The sequence below is a fragment of the Castor canadensis genome, chromosome 4 (genome assembly GCF_047511655.1).
Source record: "Castor canadensis chromosome 4, mCasCan1.hap1v2, whole genome shotgun sequence".
NCBI lineage: Eukaryota > Metazoa > Chordata > Mammalia > Rodentia > Castoridae > Castor > Castor canadensis.
In genome coordinates, this window is record NC_133389.1 from 178952945 (window position 1) to 178971432 (window position 18488).

General features: G+C 47.8%; 2 protein-coding genes across 4 annotated transcripts in view; both read left to right on the plus strand.

The window, feature by feature from the left end:
- Sag (S-antigen visual arrestin) overlaps positions 1–8578 on the plus strand; it is a 34979-nt gene extending 26401 nt beyond the window's left edge. Inside the window, exons 11-15 of the mRNA XM_074072317.1 lie at positions 185–262; positions 2356–2379; positions 3950–4005; positions 7976–7985; positions 8322–8578. Coding sequence (XP_073928418.1) covers positions 185–262; positions 2356–2379; positions 3950–4005; positions 7976–7985; positions 8322–8433 — 280 coding nt within the window. The 3' untranslated portion in view covers positions 8434–8578. The remainder of the gene's footprint in view (positions 1–184; positions 263–2355; positions 2380–3949; positions 4006–7975; positions 7986–8321) is intronic.
- A 6910-nt stretch (positions 8579–15488) lies between these two features.
- The window catches only part of Dgkd (diacylglycerol kinase delta), a 93264-nt gene continuing 90264 nt past the window's right edge, over positions 15489–18488 (plus strand). For all 3 annotated transcript variants that reach the window (XM_020178799.2, XM_074072030.1, XM_074072031.1), the window contains exon 1: positions 15489–15661. In XM_020178799.2, the coding sequence (XP_020034388.2) occupies positions 15506–15661 (156 nt within the window). In that variant the 5' untranslated portion in view covers positions 15489–15505. The remainder of the gene's footprint in view (positions 15662–18488) is intronic.

Consider the following 18488-nt stretch of genomic DNA (forward strand, 5'->3'; position numbering starts at 1 on the left):
ACACCCTGCCCCAAATGCACACAAGTATGTAAAGTCCCAGGGCTTGGCTAGCCTCGTGGAGGTCACCAGTTCTGGAGATGGCCCCTCCAGGACAGTGGGGCCCGGAGAGAGGAAAGGATCTCTTAATCGGCTCTGCTTCCTGCTGCTCTACTTATTCTTCAGCTCCTCCTTTCTGTTGTGACAGCATCAAGGAGGGCATAGACCGGACAGTCCTGGGCATCCTGGTGTCTTACCACATCAAGGTGAAGCTCACTGTGTCAGGGTAAGTGTCTGGTCTGCTCTGTCATAGCTTAGACAGCCTGGACTGATTCTCTCATGAATGACTGGCAGGCAGGAGGTCCCCAAATCTGCTGATTCCCACAGAGTCTGGGGAGATTTTGTTTGTCAGCTACCACAGCCCTGTGTGGGAGAACATCCCCTGGAAAATTAGACTCTGAAATGTGTGCACTATCAGCACCACTTGGCAAAAATGGTGCACATGTGCACACGCAGTGAAAGCTGAGAGGTAAGAATGGAAAAGCAGCTGGGTGCCGGTGGCTCACACCTGTAATCCTAGCTACTCAGGAGGCAGAGATCAGGAGGATTACGGTTCAAAGCCAGCCTAGGCAAATAGTTCAAGAGACCCTATCTCCAAAAAACCCATTACAAAAAGGGGCTGGTGGAGTAGCTCAAGGTGTGAGCCCTTAGTTCAAACACCCATACCTCAAAAAAAAAAAAAGAAAAGAAAAGCAGTTCTTATTGTTACATTGTGTTTCAGAAAAAAAATGGCGAGTACCCAATGAAGTCTCAGGAAATCATCCTTCATTTGTGTCTTAGAGTCAGCCATCCATGAAAGGGAGCTTTTCTGTCCCTCTGCTAGCCTGTAATCACAGAACCAGGATTCTCCTTTTTCTACAAAAATGCTGATATAGTAAACAGATTTCTATTTTGGTGGAAAACCAATATCTTTTTTTTTTTGGTGGGACTTGGATTTGAACTCAGAGCTTCACACTTGCAAAGCAGATGCTTTACCACTTGAGTCTCACCTCCAGTCCACCTTGAGCTTGTTACTTTGAAATAGGGGTCACTCAAACTCTTTGTCCTGGCTGGCATCAAACTGCAATCCTCTGATCTCAGCTTCCCAAGTAGCTAGGATTATAGGCATGAGCCACCAGTGCCTGGTTGAAAGCAGTATCTTTAATCTCATCAGAAGGGGGAAAACAAAACCCTTGAATTCTCATTTTCCTTCCAGATTCTGTTACCAAATACTCTGGCCTTTTACCTTGATGGACCTTGGTTAGTTTGTCCATTAAAGACAAGTCTGTTCACATGCCTGGATTTCTAAGTAGGTAAAGAGTTCCCCAAATTTTGCCTAGGGCCTCAAAGAACGTAGTCTGCTTTGGATTTGTTATTGGCACAGTGTTTGTATTCTTTGTGATTTTCAAAGCAGATGGCACTTTCTTCCCTTTTCCCTGTGAGGAGGATCTAAGTCTAGGGTAGGATTTCACTTAGCAGTCAAGGAAAGCATGTATTGGGTGGGCTCAAGTGCTAGAGTGCCTGCCTAGCCAGCATGAGGCCGTGGGTTTGAACCTCAGTACTATCAAAAAGAAAAAGGTAAGTATCATGGGGTCCTATATTTGAGAATTCAGCTAACCATAGCTCAAAAATATGTGGAAAAATTTGCATCTATACTGGACATGTACAGACTTTTAATCTTATTAATTCCCTAAACAGTAAAGTCTAACAACTATTTCTATAGCTTTGACATTGTATTAAGTATCATAAGTGGTCCAAAGATGATTTAGAGTAATGGGAAGATGTGTAATGATTATCAGAACTTGAATACCTGAGGGTTTTGATATCCAGAAAAGGTCCTGGAACCAACACCCCCATGGTACAGAGGGAAGAGACAGCTGTAATTTCACAATGACCTCTGTGGCTGAAGGATTGTGTGTGTGTGTGTGTGTGTGTGTGAGAGAGAGAGAGAGAGAGAGAGAGAGAGAGAGAGAGAGAGAGAGACAGGATTTCACTTTGTAGCCCACAGTGAGGTATAACTCAGAATCCTCCTGCCTCAGCCTCCTGAGAGTGCTAGGATTATAGGTGTGCACCACCATACCTGGCGTGGCTAAGAAATTCTGATTCTGTGGCTTATGCTTGAACCTAAGCAATTACACTTCTTAGGTAATCCTCTTGAGAAAGAGAGGAAGTTAGAAGCAGAGACGAGGAATGAAGTTGAACATTAAGAGATGCAGAGATCCTGGAAGTTGTGAGACACAAGAGGGAAATGAGGACTGTATTTTGTCCTGTCTCTGGATGATAAGTGGTTATGTTACTGTTTGGGACAGTCACCACAGCTGTTTGTTTTGTGTTTCTTAGCTTTCTGGGAGAGCTCACCTCCAGGTAAGCCTCTTCACCTCCCTTCTCCACTGATTCCCAGGACGCCAAGGGCAATGAACCTGGAATCTGGACAGAAACTGGTCAAAGCTGGTTTCTGGGCAACTGTGCTCAGAAGTGCTGTGAAGCGCTTTCAGTTGCAAGAGGCATGGCTAGTGGGTGTGAGGCTGGGGAAACCCTAGGTGGGCTGTACCTGGGCAAGGACACATGCACACAACACCCCCCTCTGAAAACTGGCACACTGCCCACAGCTATATTGCGTGTGGGGGGGGATACAATACACACAACGTTATTTTACCATTTAAAGTGCACAATTCAGTGTCATCTGGTGTGTTTACAATGTCATACAACCATCACGGCTTACCTAGGTCCAGAAAATTTTTACTACCTGGAAAGGAAACCTAATACTATTAAGTGATCACTCCCATTTCTCCTCCCTGTAGTTCCTGGTAACCACTAATCTGCCTTCCATCTCCATAGATTAGCCTATTCAGGATATCGCCTATAAATGGAACCTATAACACGTGGCCATTGTGACTGGCTTCTTTCACTTAGCTTAATGTTTTTGAGTTCATCCCTCTGTTAGCATGTACTGGTGCAGTTCTTCATTCCTTTTTTTCTTTTTTTGGACTAAGTAATATTCCATTGCATGGATATACCACATTTGTTTATTCATTCATCTGTTGGTGGTCACATGGGTTGTTTGCACCCTTTGATAATTGTGAATAGTGATGGATGCCTTTTGAATTGTGCCCCAAAAAACAATATTTGAGACAGGCATTGACTTCACACAGTCTTTTCCCCAACTCTTATAATCTCCTTCCCTCACCCGGAAGCCAGGTTCTACCTGTTCTTCCTGACCCTGTCTGTACCTGGGCCATTGTAAACAGGTCAGCACTGGGGAGGCAGCCGTGGGGGATATCCTGGGATGCAAGGAGTTCCTCCTATTTTTAATTCCTCTCCTCACCGTTCCATCCTCTGTTCTCCAATTTCCTTTGTCCTCTTCCAAGTCACCCCAAAATTCTTTAGCTTTTGGAATTTGATGGACTCTGCTCCTCTCTGCTTTTTGACAAGAGACAGTGTGCTCACCCTCAACACACCAGCCTCACACAGATTTTTAACATGTTTGAAATGTTGTGCCTGTTGCAAGAAATACTTTTTAAAACCACCCTTCGTCTAGGGTTTCACTTTTGCTCTTCCCAGAACATCATGTCACTACAACCAATCACCAGGGTCCAGGGAACCTAAAAACACTAGCTGCCTCGCCATGCCTGAGTGAAGTTCCTGCACCACACTCCAGGGAAAACATTTCAAATTCCTGCTTGACCACTTCCTGATTTCTGTTATTTTTGTTTTGAATCCCACTGAATTGTCGCTCAGCTTGGGCCTGGGGATCTTTTGTGAGTTTCTGCAGTCACCACCTCCTGCCATGTGATTTGTAATTGTGTGTATGTGTGTGTGTGTGTGTGTGTGTGCGCATGTGTATATGTGTATGTGTGTGCGTTTATGTGCACGTGTGTATGTGTGTGTGCATGTGCGTGTCTACTCACCAAGCAACGCTCTTCTTTTCTCCCAGTGAAGTGGCCACTGAAGTGCCATTCCGCCTCATGCACCCCCAGCCCAACGACCCAGGTCAGTCACTCCATCATCCAAGCTGTCTCTAACCATTCACTCCTGGCAGATTTGTTATGTATGCATTCCTGGTCTTTCTATTTTGGCAGTACTGGGACTTGAACTCAGGGCCTCACACTTGCTAGGCAGGCATTCTACCACTTGAGCCACTCCACCAGCCCCATTTTGTGATTTTTTTTTTTTTTGAGATAGGGTCTCATGAACTATTTGCCCAGCCTGGCTTCACACCTCACTCCTCTACCTCTCTGCCTCCTGAGTAGGTAGGATTACAGGCATGTGCCACTGGTACCTGGCTTCCTGGTGTTTCTTGACTACACCTCTGAGCATGGAAGTTGCCAGGTGTCATCCAGGGTGTCAAAGCCAGCTGGAAAGGAGAGCTCATCTGCTGAGGGCTGAGCTTGTCCACCCCCTGTTTGTATGTGGAAGATGTAGCATCTTTGCTTTTGGATGGTAACAATCTTGTGAGGTTTTACCAGGAATGTTTCAAAGCAGAAGCTTTGCTATCAACAGGTCTGGGCTTAGATTTAAAGATGATTTAAGTGACAAATACATTTGAGAGCCTGAGGCTATTGTGTTTCATTTGGAAGCATTGCCAGGCATTTAGAAGATGACGTATACTTTTGAATGTGGCAATTGTCGTGAGACTACAGAAGATACTAGGAACCTGGCCTGACACTCAGCTCATTTGAATTATAAATCCATTAGCTCGTGTATGGATGTTAACTGAAGCAATAGTTGCCCAAGGCTGTGAACATGCTGGAAACTGTCACACTGTCACTGTAAAGAAGTGAGTTGGAGCTGGTGGCTCACACCTGCAATCCTGGCCACTTTGGGAAGCTGTGATCAGGAGGATCATGATTTGTGGCCAGATAGGCAAATATTTTGCAAGACCCATCTCTAAAATAAGCAGAGTTGGCTGGCAGATTGGCTCAAATGGTAAGAGTGCCTGCCTAGCAAGAGGCCCTGAGTTCAAACCCCAATGTCACCAAAACACAACATAAAACAAAACAAAACAAAAAACCCAAACAAACATAGATTAGCTTTTGGACTGGTGAAGTGGCTCAAGTGGTATGAACACATGCCTAGCAAGCATGAAGCCCTGAGTTCAAACCTCAGAAAAAATAAAGTAAAAATAAAATAGAGCCAGGTGCCAGTGTAATCCCAGTGAAGTGGCCACCGAAGTGCCATTCTGCCTCATGCACCCCCAGCCCGATGACCCAGGTCAGTCACTCCATCATCCAAGCTGTCTCTAGCCATTCACTCCTTGCAGATTTGTTATGTATGCATTCCTGTAATCCTAGCTACTGAGGAGGGAGAGATTAGGAGGATTGCAGTTCAACGCCAGTCCAGGCAAATAAATTCACAAGACCCTATCTTGAAAAAAAAACCCATCAATAAAAAGGGCTGGTGGAGTGGCTCAAGGTGTAGACCCTGAGGTTAAGCCCAGGTACTACAAAAAATAAAGAAATAAATAAGTAAGTAAATAAGTACATAAAATAAAATAACCAGGGCATGTAGCTCAAGTGGAAGAGGGCCTGGCTAGCAATCATATGGCCCTGAGTTCAAGTCCCAGGCCTGCCAAAACCAAAAACAAAACAAAAAAATATGAAAAGTGAGTTAGATTGCATATGAATTAGATTTCAAGGAAGTTCTTGTAAGAAAAGTTAAATGAGAGGCCAGGCATGGGGGTTCATGCCTGTAATTCCAGCAGTGGGAAGGTAGAGGGAGGGGGATCATGAGTTCAAAGCCAAATAGGGCTACACATTGAGACCCTGTCTCAGAAAACAATCACCCCCCCAAAAAATAAAAAGGTTAAATGAGAGGCTGAAGATCTAGCTCAGTGGTAGACTACATGCTTAGCATATGCAAAGCCCTGGGATTTATCCCTAGTATCCCTAGAAAAAGGAAAAAAAAAAAAAAGGTAAGTGAAGCAGCAGAAATAATATGGGTGCAAGTTCAGAAATTTTGAACAAAAATTCTCTTCTGTATGTTAAAATAGATGGTTGAAAATTCTCTTCTGTATGTTAAAATAGACTGGTTTCTGAATAAAACTCTCTCCAGCTGTAGTAAAAAGCAATGTTCTACTTAAAAGTGGAGTCACATACTTTATAAATAGCTCTTCTATACTGATAACAGAATGGTATTTAAGCTCCAGAATGAGGCCCCATTTCATTTTAGGTTTTAGTCTAAAAAACATTTGGACTCAAAGTATCTTTTCCAAATCTTTTGGATTCAAACCCTCCAGTATACTTTGCCAAAAGCTTCCCTTGAGGGGAAAATACAGTCAGTCATACATTTTTGGTTTACTGATGCTAGTATTATTAAAATACTATTTTTTCTTTTTTTTTACCTTTTTGGGGACTAAGTAGGATTGCAATCCAGGAAAACACAGCTCCAAGCAGTCTTAAAAATATGCTCCCAAAATACGATTTTTAAAAATTTTTATTTATTTATCTTTGACAGTGCTGGGGATGGAGCCCAGGGTCTCACATGTTAGGCAAGTGCTCTACTACGAGCCTCACCCCCACACCCCAAAATATAATTTTTTAACCATATGAGGTTCAGGTACTTTCTGGTTCCTTCCAACAATATTAAAAAGATAGTCCTCGCTGGGTGCTGATGGCTCACACCTGTAATCCTAGCTACTCAGCTCAGGCTATCTTTCTGTCTTTTGTTGGTGGGACTGGGATTTGAACTCAGGGCTTTGTGCTTGCAAAACAGGTGGAATCTAGGTGAGTCAGATTCTAGGCTGAAAAGGCAAGCTTGTAGTTAGGCACCACCAGAGCAGGGACCCAGCAATGTGTACCCAAGAAGTTCTGTGGAATGCTGACCACATTTTATTATCTCTCCTGCCTCTTGACCAAATCCAGGGTAATTAACTGAACTCTTCATGTGGTAGACTTCTTTAGGCCTGAGGGTCGCAGTTACCACTGTGTTTTTATTCCTCAGCACTGCAAGGCTTCCTGCTTGCAAAGCAGGAGCTCTACTGCTTGAGCCACACCTCTAATTAATTTTGCTGTGGTTTTTTTTGGAGACGGGGATCTCATGAACTAATTGCCTGGGCTGGCCTCAAACTGAGATCCTCCTGATCTAAGCCTCCCAAGTAGCTAGAATTACAGGTGTGAGCCACCGGTGCCTGGCTCCAGGGTATTTCTTGTGGAACTTCTGACAGCTCAGCCCGACTTCGGGTGCCTAAGTATGGTGACCATCACAGACACTTCCTTCCTGTGCTGGCTTCCAGGTGGGTGGAACACAAAAGCAAAGTCTTACCAGCAGACCCCTGCCCTGAGCTTTCCCACACCAGATCTTTGCTAGGTGGGCAGAAGCTAAGAAAGAACAAAGCAACAGTCAAGTTGATTTCAGTTTATCTGGGGATGTGGCACATGTGAAAGCATAACCCAACCCAAAAGATCAACAAGTTAACAGAAATATAAAATGGAGGGGCCTGAGGTGGCCCTCAAACTCCAGTGCATCTCCTGGAGTGCTGGTGTCACCTCTCAGTAGCCTGATGGCATGCTGCCTGGAACTGCATGGTCAGGCTCCATGATGACTCTACCTGGATGGGGACCAAAGGACATTGAGACAGAAATACTTTGGAAAGAAGACCAGCATTCAAGAAGGTGAGGACGATCAGGGAAAGGGCCCCTGAGGTGCAACCGCAGGAGGTGCTCATTTCAGGAGATGAGGGTTGTATGGATGAGCTGCGCATGCAGCTCAGGGTAGAATGCTTGCCTAGCATGTGCCAGGCCTGATTTCCATCCCCAGCACCAAATTAAAAGAAAAAAAGTGATGGTTAAAAATGCAAGATGAAAAGCAAAGAAGCATAATCACGTGCAATGACATGAATTACATGTTTCTAGGCCTTAATGACACTTGGACTACAGTTATCTAAAGGGAGAGGTTTTCCAGGTACCAGAATTGATGCTAATCTCTCTCTCTCTTTCTCTCTCTCTGTCTTCTGGACTTACAGCAAAGGAAAGGTAAGCCACTTGAATGCTGCTCCAAGTTTCTTTGTGTCCTGTGACTCCTCCACAAACTCCTCTTTGAGTGTCTACTCACATCCCTGTGTCACTTTGCTCCTGAGGACTTAAGGCATGTGCACACACAGTTACTCTGTGACTTTTCTCCTTTTTTTCTCTTGATTGTATTTATGAAAGAGATTTTAAACAAAAAGCTTTGAGGAAAATTGTGTGGTCCCCTGTCCCATCCTGGGGAAAACCTTGATAGTTTCCTTTGCTAGGAAAAGAAGATGAAGGGTCTGTTTCATCCTCAGCTTCAAAGAGTGTGCACTGATCCAAATGCTTGTTTTCCTTTAGTATTCAGGATGAAAATTTGGTTTTTGAGGAGTTTGCTCGTCAAAATCTGAAAGATGCAGAAGAAAGTGCAGAAGGAAAGAAAGACAAGGAGGAGGCTGTGCAGGATGAGTGAAGAGCCTGCTCAGATTTCTAGGCATGGCCTGCAGCTCCGGACCACGAGCAAGACCCCACAGTAGCCTTCAGAGTCACACTAGATATGAAAGTATACATTTTCCTCCTGAAATAAAGTGTGACCATGTGTCCTTCAGGCATGAGTCAGGCTGATTGTCTAGGGAGCTGCACCGATGCCATCTAGAAGCTGTGCTGATGTCACCTAGAAGCTGCACCTTTATGGTCGCTGGAGTCTGGGGGTGAGGGGAACATCTATAAAAAAGGCCAGCCTTCCACAGAGTGGCTCGGCCCTGGCCCAGCAAGAGGAGAAGGTGGGGGAAGTTACTGTGGTCACCTGGTGGGGCCCCCTGTGTCCAGGGCTTTTCGGGGGCCCTGGTCCATCTCAGCTGCCTCTGGAAACAGCTGACAGGAACTGGGGCTAATTTCCTGACCAATTCTAGCTCCAGAGTCCTTACAGAGAGACTCCTGAGATAAACAGTGGAGGGAAAAAGTAAAGACAAAAATACCCTTTATTAAAGCTGATTCAACTTTGGGGTCCAAGTTGCTGCTTGAGCTCTGGGTTGTTGAAATTTCTATTGAACACAACAACAAAATCAGAATTGGTTAACATAAGTGGGGAGGGGAATGCAATAGAAGGGGTCTGTTAGAAGGAGTCTGTATTGGTTGGTGAACTGAATTGAAGGAAGAACTTAAGCTGCTATGCCTGGGGTGGGCAGAAACCAGGGATGGCTTAGCCCAAGAGCTCGGGGACCCACTATCTGGTTGGCTATCTGTGTACCTAGTTGGTACACAAATGAACTCTGAAGGTGACTTGTGTCTCTGCTCTCTGGGTCCTTGTTCAAAGTTCCTGGGAAGGAGAATCCAAGTGGCTCCCTGGGGATGGGCTGTTCCTGAGAAAGGAATTCACTGTGAGCCAATGGACTTCCTGGTCAGAGTGCTCCATTGAGATTGGGCATGAAAGAGGGAGGGGGAGATTCAGGGAGGAAGATGGGGCTAAGGTAGAGGGAGCACAATAGGGATCCTTCAAGGCCATTCCCTGCAGAGGGGTCCCCCTCCTGGCTGTGATACCCACCAGTCTGGGGTTTGCTGCTGGTGCCACAGAAACTGAGGAGCTCTCTTGGTGCCACAGAGGAACTTGGGAATGTGTGGTCCTGGTCTATGCTTTCAGGGGGCAGGTAATAGGGGTCTGGAGATTTCTCTACAGTTCAGTCCACTTACCCAAGATAGGGGTTGAGAGTGAGGGGTTATTTGGGTGATGTATCCTGGTGATCAGGTTTCTGGGGCCAACAGCAGCAGCAAAGAGCTGGATGGGACATGGTTCCATGTTCATGAAGGTTCCACCATCTTGGTTGTTCAGTGGGAATCCAGGCTGATTTGTGTGCTGGGGCCTGAGATTTGGACGTGGAGGCTCCACTTGCTTGGGTCCCCCACAAACAAAGCAAGGTTTGAACCTGTGTGTTGTTTTTGAAGCATCCTGGTATTGACAGGGATGAAGATTCATTTATGGAACTATAATAATAATGCTACAAGTAGAAGATGGGTCCTTTTGGATTATCGGGGCCAGATACCATTGCTTGCTCTGTTTTCCTCCGATGCTAAGGGAACAGTTACTTACCATTCCATACCCCTTTATCAGGATATTCAGTCGAAGGGGTTCAGAGTGCCACGTTCTCTGGGGAGTCCTATGGCTATGTGCCCTCATGATGAGCCTTTCCCTTCCCTTCTGCCACCAGAGCACAGGGAGCCATGGTTAGCAATTGGTGGAGCTCTTGGGCCAGCCAAGGGAGGGCTGGGCCTCTGCCCTGCAGTGCCGTTGAAAGGACCAGCTGGTTGGTTCCTGCATTGCTTGACCCCAGGACATCCTAAGTCAGAGTGGATGTTAATAGGCCCGACCTTTGGAACTGTGAGGGTGGGAGAGCCCAGGGAAGGGCTGGACAACCAAGCCCTGGAGAGTAGAGGTCAGAACAGCCCCTGCTCTCCAAGTTATTTTGGTGCCAGAACTTCCGAAACAGGCCTCCAGGTGCTGGCTTGTTTATGGACTGCAGCTGGTTAGCCTGGGGAGGGAGTGGAGGCAGGAAACGAGCAGCCAGCTGTCCCAAGCAAGCAAGCAAGCAAGCAAGCAAGCAAGCAAGGGGAATGTGGAACATTGGCTCGGCTCCGCCTGCACATTTGTGGCATTGTCGTTGCTGGCATGCAGACTCCCAGGAGACAGGAAGTGTGTAGAATGTGTGGCCCAGGGTTGGGGGACAGGTGTCGTGCAAGAAACAAGGTACAAGCCAGGTGCTGGTGGCTCACACCTATAATCCTAGCTAATTGGGAGGCTGAGATCTGGAGGATTGTGGTTCCAGGCTAGCCTAGGCCAAAAGTTGGTGAGACCTCATCTCACCAATAGCTGGGTACAGTGGTGCATGCCTGTTATTTCAGCATTGAGGGGAAGCACAAATTGGAGGATCCCAGTCCAGGCTGTCTGGAGCATAAAACAAGATCTTACCTCAAAAATAACCAATACAAAAAGGGCTGGCGGAGTGGCTAGAGAGGTAGAACACATGCCTAGCAAGCAAGCACAAGGTCCTGAGTTTAAACCCCAGTACTACCAAAAAAATATATATATACATATATACAAAAGAAAGAAAAAAGAAAATCAAAGTATAAAGGAGTTGAGGGTGCTGCGCAGAAAGTGGCTGAGAATTTGGGACAAGGTTCTGCAATTAGTGACCAAAGGGTGGGAGAAGCAGGGATGCCTGTCATTTACTGAGTGCCTGACTTGTATCAGGTGTTTCACCTATGACATGTAGTCACTCCAACAATGCTTGGAAGTTGGTGCTGACATTCCCATTTGTCAGATGAGGAAACTGCAGTTCACATAGGTTAGGTTCCTTACCCAAGGTCCCACAGCCAATGAGAGCCCCATCTGGGATTTGAACTTGGGTTTCCCTGAATCTGTAAACAGACCTTTGTCCATTGGGTGCTGACTGGAAGTAGGAGAGTTTGGAGGGTCAGAGAGGGGAGATTAGCATTTATGATTAACCAATGGCTGCTCTTAAGTTTGTTTTTTTCTACTGAATTTTATATTGAGATAATTGCACATTTGCATGCAGTTGTAAGGAATAATGCAGCCCCTTCACCTAGGGTAACATTTGTAAGTCTATAGTGGTGCCATGTCACAAGTGGGATGTCCACATTGGTGCCACCCTTCTCACTTTTTTTTTGTGTTATTGGGGCTTTGACCTTGAACTCCAATTTTTTTGTGACAGAGTTTTTCGAGATAGGGTCTTTCAGAACTGTTTGCCTGAGCTGGCCTTGAACTGCGATCCTTCTGATCTCTGCCTCCTGAGCAGCCAGGATTACAGGCATGAGATACTGGTACCTGGCTTTGCTGCAGTTTTATCACTGTAGTTAACACTTTTTTAGGGTGTTTGTTTTCCTACTCCTTTAATAGATTTTATTACTTTCCTCCCCATATATTTACAGGCCTGAACAGTTTACTGATCCTGGGGTGAGATGGGGCAGATAAGGGAGGGAGTTGGATACTTTTGGAAATGTGTGGGGTGGTTTTTGGTTGTTATAATTCCTGGGGGGGGGGTCAGGGAAACTATATGTCACCTGCAGTGAAAAATTGTCCTGCTCCAGAGGTCAGGACAAAGAAGGCTGGTTATCTCATGTTTTCTGGTGGACCTGGGAAACATCTGAACTAGAAGCAGTCCTTTCTGAAAGGATCATACCTCTTTCCTGACATGTCACAAAGATGGATAGGGTTGGATGTGAAGTGTATTATTACTGCCACCTTGATATGCCCTCAAGGTGGGGTGAACTCAGGGCGAAGCATATCGTTAGACATGATTCACAGTGTGACTCATTCGATGAAGAGACACCCGAGGGAATGTGCTCTTCCCAAGAGCTGCTCTGGGAGGGTGGATGCCTCCGCTTTTCCCAAGATCTCCAAGGGAACAGCCCTGCGCCTTTGCTGGGAACACTTGCCACACTAAATGACTTGGTATCATTATTAAACGAAAGCCCATAATTGTTCAGATTTCCTTAGTTTTTACCCAATGATCTTTTTCTGTTCCAGGTTCCTATCTAGGACCCCATGGGACAAGCAGTCATCATATCTTCTTAGGCTCCTCCTGGCTGTGCCAATCCCCTACACCTTTTTCTAACTGCAGGTTTCTCCCTTTCCAGTGACACCTTCTGTCCCCAAATGCGCACTGTGCTCACATTCATGCCCGTGACTTTTGCCTCAAAAATGTTCTGAAGCCCTGATGCTCCTGAGTTTCTAGAAAGTGTAGGCAATACCACATCCAGGTGCCTCGAACCCAACTCATCTTCCTCCTCACCTCTAAGTGCTCTTTCCTAGTGTCACCGTCACCCTCCAGAAGGCCCCATGGGGAAGAGGCCCTGACTCCTTCCACTCCTTATCTCTTACTAGGAACAGTTAGTCCCTTCTGCACCTCTCTCCTGTCGCTTCCATCTCCATAGCCACCACTTAGTTGTGGCCCAATTAGCATTGCCTGGAGTAGTGCAATTCCCCCTTCCCCCTGCCTTTTTTGGGGCAGTACTGAGGGTTAACTCAGGATGCAATCTCTTTTTAATGCCCTCCCTCTTTCCGGTCTTTCCTCCTCTGTATCATTTTCTGCTTTCCCAAGCCTTGGGTGATTCCCCAATGTCCAGGAGGTAAGGTCCTTGCTGCAGAGCCTGGTAGAGGTTGCTTGCCTCCCTGCCCCCACCCCTTGCCATCTACTCACCTACATCCCTAGTCATCCTCTCAGCTCACCTGGTTATCTCCTACGTTTTTGTGTTTTCCTTGAAAATTTCCTCCTCCCCTTGCCTTTCTATCCAAATCTCTAAACCCTGCGCAGATCACCCCTGTTCCCTGATGGAGTTAACTCTTCCCCTGTACAGCACCCTCCCTCTCCGTCCTCTCCTCCTTTTTGTACCCCCACCAGACCATTGCATTTATATGTTGTACTATTTGTGTGTGTGTGTATATATATATATATGAATGAATAATAAATGTATTTGCTGTTCTAGGAATAGAACTCAGGGCTAGGGAAATGCTCTACCACTTAGGCTACACTCCCAGCTCCACATTACACTATATTGTTGTCAACTGCTACAAAAGACTCAAATCTAAAGGGAGCCAGACACCTTTTGTAGCTGTATTAATTCTTACAGCTGCCAGTAATATCAGATAAGGTGGCTTAAACAATAGAAACCTACTGTCTGACGCTTCTAGAGGCTGAAAATTTGAGATCAAGGTGTTGGCTGGGCCTAAGTTCTCTCCCCTTGGCTTATAGACAGTGAGCTTCTTCCTCTGTCTTCATGTGGTCGTCCCTTTGTGTGTGTCTGTGTCTTAATCTTCTTAATAAAACACCAGTCAGACTGGATTAAGGACTATTCTAATGACCTTATCTTAAGGTAATTACTTTTTAAAGACCCAACCTATAAATATAGTCACATTCTGAGGGTGTAGGGGGTTAGGTCTTCAACACATGAATTATGGGACCGATTCCCTTCAGTCCTCTTTGTCTATGCCCTTGGCTTTCTGAGAGATGAACCCTGTAGTACTGGGGACTTGGGAATCACTTGGTCCAGGTTCAAATCCTGCCTCTGTGTTGTATCTCCGGTGAGGTATCTGAGTTCCATGTCAGGAGCTTCCTCTCCAGAATAAGACTGTTCTGCTGACTCTGTAGGGCATGGCTGAGGGCTAGCACTGCTGGTCCAATGTCCAGTACTCTCCACTGCTCAGTACTCTGGAGCCATCACTGTACTCATGTGTTGCAGAACTTGCCTGTGATGGAAGTATTCTGTATTTGTGCTGTCCCATTGGGTAGCTGGCAAGCCACATGTGGCTACTGAGCACTTGAAATGTGGCTAGTGTGATTGAGGAACTGAAAATTAATTTTAATTAATTGGAACTTAAATGTAAGTAGCCACATGTGGCTACAGCACAGGGCAGTGTAGCTTGGTGCACCCAGGGTTCTTAGGCCTGTCCCATAGTATTCCTGAGTTAGGCCCCATCATTCTCTGTTCCCTCTGTAAGGCTCATCCCTGTGCCAGATGCTACTCTGTGGCCTCTGGGGGTGCTGGAAAGCAGAGGGGATCTGAGCTTGCTGACTGGTGGGCAGGCCTGTGACCAGTGGTCTCTAGCAGTAGCCCTTTGAAAGGGTGAAGGGATACTTGGGCAACCCTCTATTCACTTGCTCCTCATAGCAAGACACATATGTGGACAGCATTTCCCATTGGGTAACACCATGTCCTTCTCCACCTGGATGTCCCAAAAGGCACCCCAAACTCAAATAATCTCACCTCCAACTGCACTTCCTCATCCTGTGCCCCAGAGAAGTGCAGTGGGAAGCCTGGGCTTATCCCTGATCATCTCTGCCTCCCTTCTTGGTCAACTGAGCCTCATCCAGTAATTCCGGGCAGCTAGCTGCCCCAATACTTCAAAGCCTGGAACAGAGGCCCCTGTTTTGTGATCCAGCTGCGTCCAGGTTTTAAATCCCTCCAGGTCTTCCTGCAGCTCCCAGACCTCAGCAGAAAAGGCCGGCCCCTGATCTGGTCCATAAAGCCTTGTTTGACCTGCCCCTTAAGCTGATTTCCTTTTTTTCTTTCTTGCCTCTGGAACTTAGCACAAGTCTGGTCCCTGCCTAGAATGTGGTTGCTCCTTTGGGGATAAGTCTTCTCATTTTCCATCTCTCTTTAAACAGAGGCCAGTTCAAGTTTCGTCTTCTTTCTTTCCCCCATGTAGCATGCGAGCATGCTCTCTCCAAATTGTTTACCCATCTGGAGATCACTTACATTCTGATGCAGAACACTAAAAAACAAAACAAAACAAAGGTGAACACGGAAGAAACACAAATCAAAAATCGAACCAAGCTGGGACAGTGAGAGGGTCCGGGGTCTGGTCACCCCTGTGGGGGCGGGGAGGGCTCTGGCGCAGCGCCGTCTGCGGCTGCGCGCACGGCCCACAGGGGGCGCGGCGGGGCGGCTCCTAGGCCCCGCCCCGCCCCGCCCCGCCCCGGCCCGGCCGCCCCGCCCCGCCCCCGTCGCGGCGCGCGCGCTGGCCGGGCAGCATGGCGGCGGCGGCGGGCGCCCCTCCACCGGGTCCGCCGCAGGCTCCTCCGCCGCCGCCGCCTGAGGAGTCGTCGGACAGCGAGCCCGAGGCGGAGCCAGGCTCCCCGCAGAAGCTCATCCGCAAGGTGTCCACGTCGGGCCAGATCCGTCAGAAGGTGAGCCCGACGCGGCGGCCGGGAGCGCGCCCCTCACGCCATGGTCCCCGCTGAGGCCCGCGGTTCTGCTCGAGCGGCGGCCCAGGCCTGGCCCGGCCCGGCCCGGCCCAGCCCAGGGTCCCGCGGGCGCTGCTGCCCGGGCCAAGCGCGCCCCGTCGCGGTAACGGGCCGGAGCCCTGGCCGAGCGCCCCACCCCCAGGCCGGCCCGTGGGGGAACTGGGGACGGGGGGCGCAGGTGGGCGCCGCGCAGGGCTGGGGGCGCGCGCCGCGGAGGGCCGCCAGGGAGCCCCACGCTCAGGACCCCTGGAAACTGAGGCCTAGAGGCCGAGGCTGGGGCTCCTTCTGTCCCGGGACCCGGAGTGGGGGCTCCTGGCTGCTCCCCGCAGGCGCGCGCGCTCCCCGAACCCCCGACATCGGCACACTTTGAGCACTGGGCTGGTTCCTTTCCGCAGACTTACCTGTGGTGCCCTCCGAGGTCGGTTCTTACCTGGGTGCGGGGGTCTTCCCCTCACCTTTTCATCCCGAAAGGGAAGGGATGCGCATTTAGTGGCCAGTTCTCCCTCCCTCCTCGGGGAAGCCCGGATTGCGCACCCGCTGGGCACGAACTCTGCTTGGAGAACTCTGGACTCTCAGTATTGAGTGCAGAAAGACGCATGTCCTTTTTACAGATGGAAAGTCGCACCCTTTGTTTTCCCGTGTGTTTCTTGTTGAGAACTGCCTATGATTTTTGCTACGGTGAGCCCTCCTTGTTGGAAGGGCTTCCTCTGGCAGGTGACTGGACAGGTGGCTGCAAGCAGACTGGATCTGCGGGGGCAGCCCTGGCAGGTCCGGCTGGCACAGGCTTTCTCATCCTGCTGCAGTGCGCTTTTCCTCTGGGGCCGGTTGGTGCCGTTAGTGTGGGAGCCATTTCTTGCCTTATATTCTTGCCAGCCTCCGATACCTGGGATAGGGGAACATTTCGATGCTAACATGTTACAGACAGGTTTGTCGCCTTCCAGTGATAAGTGAGAGTGAATGCAGATAACGATTCTTCAATACTTACCATATGCCAGGCACTTTTTTTGGGGCTAGCTTTAGATACTTCACATGGGTTAAGTGACATCCCAGTGAGTCAGGTCATATATCTATTATCTTGGTGTTATGGAGTTGGAAATTGAAGTGGTGAGATTAAGTGACTTGCCTAGGGTGTCATAGATAGTAAGTGTTGGATCTGGAATTGAACCATGGTGAGGATCCTAGGATGGAAGGCAATTTCAGGATCTGGAGAAGATGACACCTGTGCATGTGACATCACGTTGATAAGAAGTGACATCACGTTGATAAGAAGTGCCATGGAAGCTCAGAAGACAAACATTTGGAACTGTCTGGGGAGGCAGGAGTGAAATGACCCCTTTAAGGTGGGATCCGGAGGAATAGTTTGCCAGGCTAGATGGGAAGGGATGGTGTTTCCTGTATTTGGACATTGTATCTAAAAGTTTAGGCACACATAGGAATGGTGGATGGATCAGCTTGAGTGGAATTTAGAAGAGGCCGGCAAGGTAGGTCAGGGCTGGACTTGGGAGGGTGGCCTGTTGGAAGGGTTGGCTTTTTGGCCTTGGCCAAGAGGATTATTCCAAGCATGAGAGGGATGGTGAGATCAGGAAGATCCAAAGAACTCTAGATGGTACTGATAGGAGTGCGCTTTCCTGGTGCTTGGTCCCTCTGCAGGATTCTGACCCATGTGGGCAAGGTACTGCCCACTGAGGGGTAGATCAGATTGTACTGGCGGGTGAGAGAGGATCCATTCTTCTGAGATTCCAGTGTGAGTCCAGAATTTTGTTCTTCAGGAGGTGTTTTTTCTCCACCCCTTGCCCCCAAAATAAAAACCCCCAAAAACCAAAAACACAATAGTTGCTATACCAGCTGTTCTGGTTGAGGGGGAGTCATGGGTACAGTGTTAAAAATACTCCTGGAGGACTTGCATTTTGGAGTACAGTCACATTTGTTGTACACATAGCTTACGGCTGATTTTTCTTCAGAGATTGTCACAGCGTGGGAAATGTGCCGTGGCTCCCTTTTTTGCAGAGAGGCCATTCACAAAATTCCTCTGGTACATGCAGTATGTAATAGGAATATCCAGATGGTATGGGGTATCATTCTGGGTTCAAAAAAAAACAAACTATTTATCTAGAGGAAATTTAATGCAGGGGATGGGTGGCACAGGTGCTGAAGAACTGAGAGTGCACACTGCAGATAGTGAGGCAACCTGTAGATGAAGCAACTTGTAGGAAACCACTGCCACCCGACCCGAGTGAGAAGGGGAGGGGATGCACATCTGATTCCAGGGACATCTGGCTCCACCAGAAAGTGGTCCATCTGGCTGAGCCTTGGAAGGGCACAGCTGCTGCTGCAAACATCCTGACCCCTTCTGCCTGGGAACCCTGCCCACAGGGATCCCTTTCTCCACAGTTTAGAATAGAGCAGAAGAGGGACGAATGGATCTGAGGAGTAGCTGTCCCAGGATCAGACTGTGTGTATGTCAGGTTTTCTAAATGTTAGCCTAGTGCAAGCTGAAGCTGTATTAATTTAGGGGAGAAAAAAATCTTTTGATAGTGGTCCTTAAATTTTAATATGCAGACACATCCCTGGGGCTCTTGTTAAAGTGCTGATTCTGGTTTAGGAGGTCTGGGTGGGGCCTTAGAATGGATTTCTAACAAGCTCTCAAGAGATGCTGATACTAGTAGTCCACAGAACGCACTTTGAGAAGACTTTATGGCATTAATGTAGACAAGCCTTACAAACTCCAAATATGTGTTCAGGCTACAGGACTTTTTTTTTTTTTTTTTTT